Genomic DNA, 6000 nt, shown 5'->3' with positions numbered 1-6000 from the left:
CGCCGGAGCCCGCCAGCCCTTAGCGCAGGCTGCGGGGTTTCTGCAAGTCATCTGAGCCAGCCGAAACGCGCACCCCGCGCTCCCCCTGCCCCGCTCTCACGGAGCCGGATCGGATTTAGCCGGGGCTTTTTTGTTGTGGTTTTTTGGTGGTGGTTTTTTTTTTTTTTTTTCTTCTTCTCCCCCATCGTGCTGTATGTATTGGTTTCTCTCGTCACCTGCCACAGTTAACTTTCCTGTGACTCGGTTTAACTCTTGAGATCTACATGGATGTTGCTAAGAGCACTTTTCTTGCCTTTGCTGTCCCTTGCTGGGATCGGATTTCATACTAACTGGACTCTGTGTGCCTGTATGTGTGTTCTGAGTGTCTTGAAATTTTGCTTTCCTTTACAAGAGCTATGCATTAATTGTAACCAAGGTAAGACTCGCTGTTCTTGTTCCCTCATGTGCGTGTCTAAATCAGATGTTTCTTTAAAGATGAAGTATGTGTTTTCTTTTAAACAGTGGAGTCATATGTAGTCCTTCCATTGATTAGCACTTGTGAAAAAGAAGCACAGAACTTGCAAAAAAAAAAAAAAAAAGAAATAGACCTATTTAGCAGGAGAACTAGCTTGGCTTTCTAAACTGATCTGCTTTTCTCTGTTGCAGCTTCTATGATGCTTAAAAGAATAATTTGTGTCTTATTTTGTTTTCTGTTTTGACAGACCGGTGAATGACCATAGGCTTGGCTTGACCTTGATTTTGATGGCTTTGGTGGAAGATCTAATGATGTGATTGCATTTCATGAAGTGATTGCTCTCCAGCTTCTATGGCTTAGGGTGTAAGCCACTTCTGCCCACTGTCACTCATGGACAATTCAGATTTTTTTTAAACAAACCTTTTGGCTATTTTTCTTTTCCCACTTCCCCTCCCCCCCCTGTTTCTCCTTGATGTTGGGAGCCTTATTCTACACTTTGATGTGATCAATAGTCCTGCTCCTTCGTGCTGCTGATTTCTATTTTAAAGTACAATGGCTCTAAGTGGCAACTGCAGGACTTACCTTCCTTCTCGAGAGCAGGGGACTGGGCTGCATTCCTTCCCAGAGGTAGTGGAGCTAAACGTGGGTGGCCAGGTTTATTTCACTCGCCACTCCACCTTAGTTGGCACCCCGCACTCCCTGCTGTGGAAAATGTTCACCCCAAAGAGAGACACAGCCAACGATCTGGCCAAGGACTCCAAGGGAAGATTTTTCATTGACAGAGATGGTTTTCTTTTCCGCTATATTCTGGACTATCTCAGGGACAAGCAAGTGGTTCTGCCAGACCACTTCCCAGAGAAGGGAAGGCTCAAGAGGGAGGCTGAGTACTTCCAGCTCCCGGACTTGGTCAAACTCCTGACTCCTGATGATAACAAGCAAAGCCCTGATGATTATTGCCACAGTGACTATGAAGAGGTCTCCCAAGGCAGTGACACAAGAATATGTCCACCCTCGTCGCTCTTACCACCTGATCGGAAGTGGGGATTCATTACCATTGGGTACCGGGGGTCATGCACTATTGGCAGGGAGAGCCAAGCAGATGCCAAATTCAGGAGGGTCCCAAGGATTTTGGTTTGTGGAAGGATTGCTCTGGTCAAAGAGGTCTTTGGAGAAAGTTTGAATGAAAGCAGAGACCCAGACAGGGCTCCAGAAAGGTACACCTCCAGGTTTTATCTCAAGTTCAAGCACCTGGAGAGGGCTTTCGACATGTTGTCTGAGTGTGGATTCCACATGGTGGCCTGTAACTCCTCGGTGACGGCTTCCTTTGTCAACCAGTACACAGACGACAAGGTCTGGTCCAGCTACACTGAATATGTCTTCTACCGTAAGTACAAGGCATTTCTGAGGGAAATGTAACTACCTGTTTTCAGCTGCTCTCTTCTGCTACTGTACGATTCTCAAAGAGCAAAGAGTGCAAATCTCCTTGTGTCTGCTGCAGACAGAGGCTTTATTTTGATCTGGGGGGGATACGCTTCCGTTGAAGCTCTCGAAATGTAAAGCAAGGCTGAACTCAATGGCTTGGTCTTGGCTAGATGGCAGCACAGACTGCCAAAAGCACCCCATCCCTGCGGCTGAGGGATGCTCCTGTCTCTGGCTGTGTAAATCAGCCATCTGACTGCCTTGCACGCTCCCCGAGTATGTGCGGGATGCAATATAAGCCTTGCAAACACACTGCAGATTTAATTACAGAAAATCTTCAAATGGGATTCAATTTACAAAGGTAATAGCTGCTTGATAATAGTCAAGCACAGTCAGCCAAGCCATCTGTCAACAAACCTGACACACTTACACACAGGGAAGGGAAAACGAAATCCCATCTCCCTGGCTGCTTTTCAACAGGAGGCCTTCTCAGAGCCAGCTGATGTGCTCTGAAATGAGGGCTCAGAGCAGAGAGAGGCAAGTTGCTGCGCCTTGTTATGCAACATCCCTATAAAGAACAAACTCTCCTCGTAATGAGAAGTATCTGCCCTGCTTACCGCAATCACATCAGATCACATACTGTTGTGGTAGTTTTAGCTGAGAGCTCTAGCAGGCTCATTAACTTTCTAAGTTGATATTCAGGTAGAGGCACCGTTACCAATGGTAACACAAGGGTAATTTTGATTCTATAATTCTGTATCAGAAAATCATTCCACAACTGCTGTGCTTAAATATTTGAGAGGTTCATGAGGCTGTTTTCCTCCATTTTCATTTCAAGAGGGTGAAGGATAGAACATTTCCCCGGTCCGTTGGTAGAAATGGGCTTTAGCCAGCTGCTGCTATGGACAGTGGGGTCTAGAGAGGGATAATGCTTTCCAGCAGACCCGCTGCGCTGCGTGCAGTGCTTACAGTTAGCAGGCCCGGTCACGTGGAGAGCTGACAAAAGTTTTAGCTGAAAGAAGTATCGGGAAGTGAATAGTTTGGGTGTAATACTGGATTCAGTGGCATCTACTCTTATGCCTGGGCTCAACAGAGGCAGCCCTGATCTGCTTATGTAATGATGCTTAAGTTAGCATCCTGAAAGGCCATCTGTATTTTTGACATGCCCAGATTTACTCAAAATTACTTTTCTAGCTGGGTTTCTTAGCAAAATGGTTCTAAGGTCATGGATGCACTTATATTCCGACAGGGATGGATGATTTCTATTATTAGCCTTCATCTGTTTGTATATAGTGTCTTGTACAAGTTATAGGGGAAGAATTGATCTAGTTAAAGCAATGGATTAGAACAAATTTTGTTTGCATTTATATTTAAAATCAGAAAAAAATACGAGTTCCTTATAGGAACAATGGTTTGCTAATTGAAAAGAGGAAGAACATAGGTTTTGCATGAATTAGCAAGCACAGACTCCTGATTTTCATATTGCTCATTGCTTCCACATCACTACAGCTAGGGTTAGGTACTGAGCTGAGAGGTACCTTAGAAATTTTGGAGAGCGGAAGTCTGTAGTAGGTGTCACAAAATCGTCTCTCACCAATGCAGGGAAAGCCCAATCCAATTAAAGTTCCTGGAAAGACTCTCACCCTGTTCAACAGGCTCATTTGGCTCATATCAGTTTTGTGGATTTTTGACAGTGATACAGTTTCAGAGGTGGATTTTTCAAAGGGTCCTTCCCTACGTAAAAGCTAAAGCAATGTCCATGATGCCAAATCACTCTCTTTTTTTCTTGATCCAAATCATTCTGTTACACTTTGTGCCATTTGCTGCTTGCTGCAATAGAGCCGATGGTGGGCTGCAGACGTTCTCCGTCCATGTGCTTGGGGTCTGGCTGCAGTCAGCCCACCTGAGAGCAGGCAAAATACCTACACAATTCACCTGGAGCCAAAGAAACCCCTTGCCAAATTTCCCAAAGCCATTTCATTTGAAACTTTGAGGACCAATAAAATTGACATCTGGCTTCTAGTGGAACATTACAACTTCTCTGCAGCTGCTTAGCCATAATTATTTAATTAGAAGTTGCCAACTGTGTCTATAGAAGCATTAATTCATCAAGCTGTTGTGATCAGGTTAATGGGCCTAAACATGGGAGGTGCCTAAACACAACTAGTTAGTCAGATGCAGGGGTGATCTTTGCAGAGCGGGTCCTGTGAAATGCACAGTTGGAGAGACTCTTCCAAGCTGGGAAAGGGTGATTATTTCCAAAGCAGGAAGCATAGAGGGAGGAATATTTTGTTGATACGCCAAATACATTGTACGCTGCAAATACTACTCAGAAGGTAGATGCCTGTGGTTGGCACGAAGATAAAGAAGGTTCTTCATGTGCAAATCCTTTTGAAAGTAGATCAGATGGACTGAAGGGGGTGTAAACTGTGCAGCTACTCACATGGGTACAGTGTGTGCTCTTAACAGAACTGCACGATTAACACTGTGTGACGTTTTCTCCCCATGTTCAAATGTAGGTGCTATTAAGGCTAATGGGAGATTCATGTTCTCTGTGTAGGAGGTTTTCCTGAAATGCAGGGCAGACAGAAAGCATCCAGCACAGCAAACCCGCAGCTGTTTTTCTGAGTGGGTGGCAAGATGGGCTGCAAACCGGCACTCGGGGTGACAGTGCAATCCTCGGAGCGCAGCTGGGCTCCACTCCAGTTTCAAATAGGCTGATGCAAAGGAGGGTTTGGAGACAGGCTGCATTGATACATTAGAGCCATAATTAAACAGTTCTTTGAAACATAGTTCCTGCATGGTGGGTAGGCAGGAGTCACAGCCTCCTGCTCACAGGTGGAGCATGAGTTGAGGAAGGAGGTGAGGTTCTGCTCATGCATTTTCTTTCCCTCCAGTTTCTCTTATGTCAAAGACATTTACTTAAATTTTATATTGGCTAAGGTTGGATTTCTAACTTGAACCATTTTGTGGTGTGTTCCCCCGTTGTTTTGATGATCTTGAAGTAAAACCTCATCCTCAAACACTCTCATTTTTGAAGGGAGTGATAGCCTGTGCTTGGATCTTCACTTTTAAATGTTTCCAACCTATACAATGGGATGAATCAAAAATGCGCACTTGAACATCTGGTAAATGTTGTGGTGGGAGTGAGGGGTGTTAAAGCATATGGACTGGCTCAGCCTTTTGTAGCCTGGCCCCATTCCTGACTTCGCAGTGGCAGCAGCACACTCTTTTTCACCACCTCCCATAACCTACAAACCAGCCCTTTCTGCCTGGTTCCAGTCTTGCAGCATTGCCAGGACTGTGGGTGACAGTCCTGCATGTGGATGATGTGATTGCCAGAAGAGCAAAATAACAGATTGGAAACAGAGAAGGCTTTAGCTTCAGACAGCAGGTCAGCAACACGGCAGGCTGTGTGCATGGGTCTGCAGAGCAGCTAGGAACCCAATGACATGGCAGTGGGATGGGATGGGATGGGATGGGGTGGGATGGAGAGAAACTGCATGGCAGCCTCTGCCTGCATATTGCTTTTGCCCCCAAAACCCTGATGTCACATCCCTTCTCTCTGCCTGTCAGTGGCTGAGACTGCAATAGGCTCTCAGAACAGTTCACAGTACAGAGGGGAGGCCTTGGCTCTAACATATCATGTCAAACCACTTGCTTTTTCTCTCGTGGCTCCCTGCACAGCTGTGGGTAGCACCGATAAGGAGCGTGGTTGGCACCACAGTGAGCAGGTTGCCCTCTGCTCAGCTGGAGGAATAAAGCCAGGGGAGAGGAGAGCTACTAGGCAAAAAGGAACAAATATAGAAGAAGTACAGATGGAGGAAAATGAGAGAAAATTCACACACAATCTGGAGAGAAAGAACTAGGGAAAAGATGCGGGTACTGACAACTACATCAAGATATGTTGAGAGAGAATTTGTTAGATATATCAAGCCTTCAGTTTAACCCAAATGTTTTCCTGCAACAAGCAGGTGGAGAGGGGCTGACAAATGCTCCTCAAGTTCACTAGCAGAAAAGAATACAGAGATTTAGACAGGCAACTGTCCCTGCCCTTCCTAAGGCCGTGTTTCAAAGTCTGAACAAGCATGAGAAAATCAACAATCAGTCTGATTTGCTTAAGCCTT

The 6000-nt window shown here is 45.5% G+C and overlaps 1 protein-coding gene across 1 annotated transcript in view; it reads left to right on the top strand.

Annotated features, from left to right (window-relative positions):
• The first annotated feature begins 1006 nt into the window (after positions 1 to 1006).
• Positions 1007 to 6000, top strand: part of KCTD16 (potassium channel tetramerization domain containing 16) — an 83034-nt gene continuing 78040 nt past the window's right edge. Inside the window, exon 1 of the mRNA XM_009646771.1 lies at positions 1007 to 1838. Within this exon, the coding sequence (XP_009645066.1) occupies positions 1007 to 1838 (832 nt within the window). The remainder of the gene's footprint in view (positions 1839 to 6000) is intronic.

The sequence above is a fragment of the Egretta garzetta genome, unplaced genomic scaffold (genome assembly GCF_000687185.1).
Source record: "Egretta garzetta isolate BGI_Z169 unplaced genomic scaffold, ASM68718v1 scaffold1, whole genome shotgun sequence".
In the NCBI taxonomy this organism is placed as follows: domain Eukaryota; kingdom Metazoa; phylum Chordata; class Aves; order Pelecaniformes; family Ardeidae; genus Egretta; species Egretta garzetta.
The sequence above is the reverse complement of the archived record's forward strand: the minus strand, read 5'-3'. Positions and strand labels throughout refer to the sequence as shown.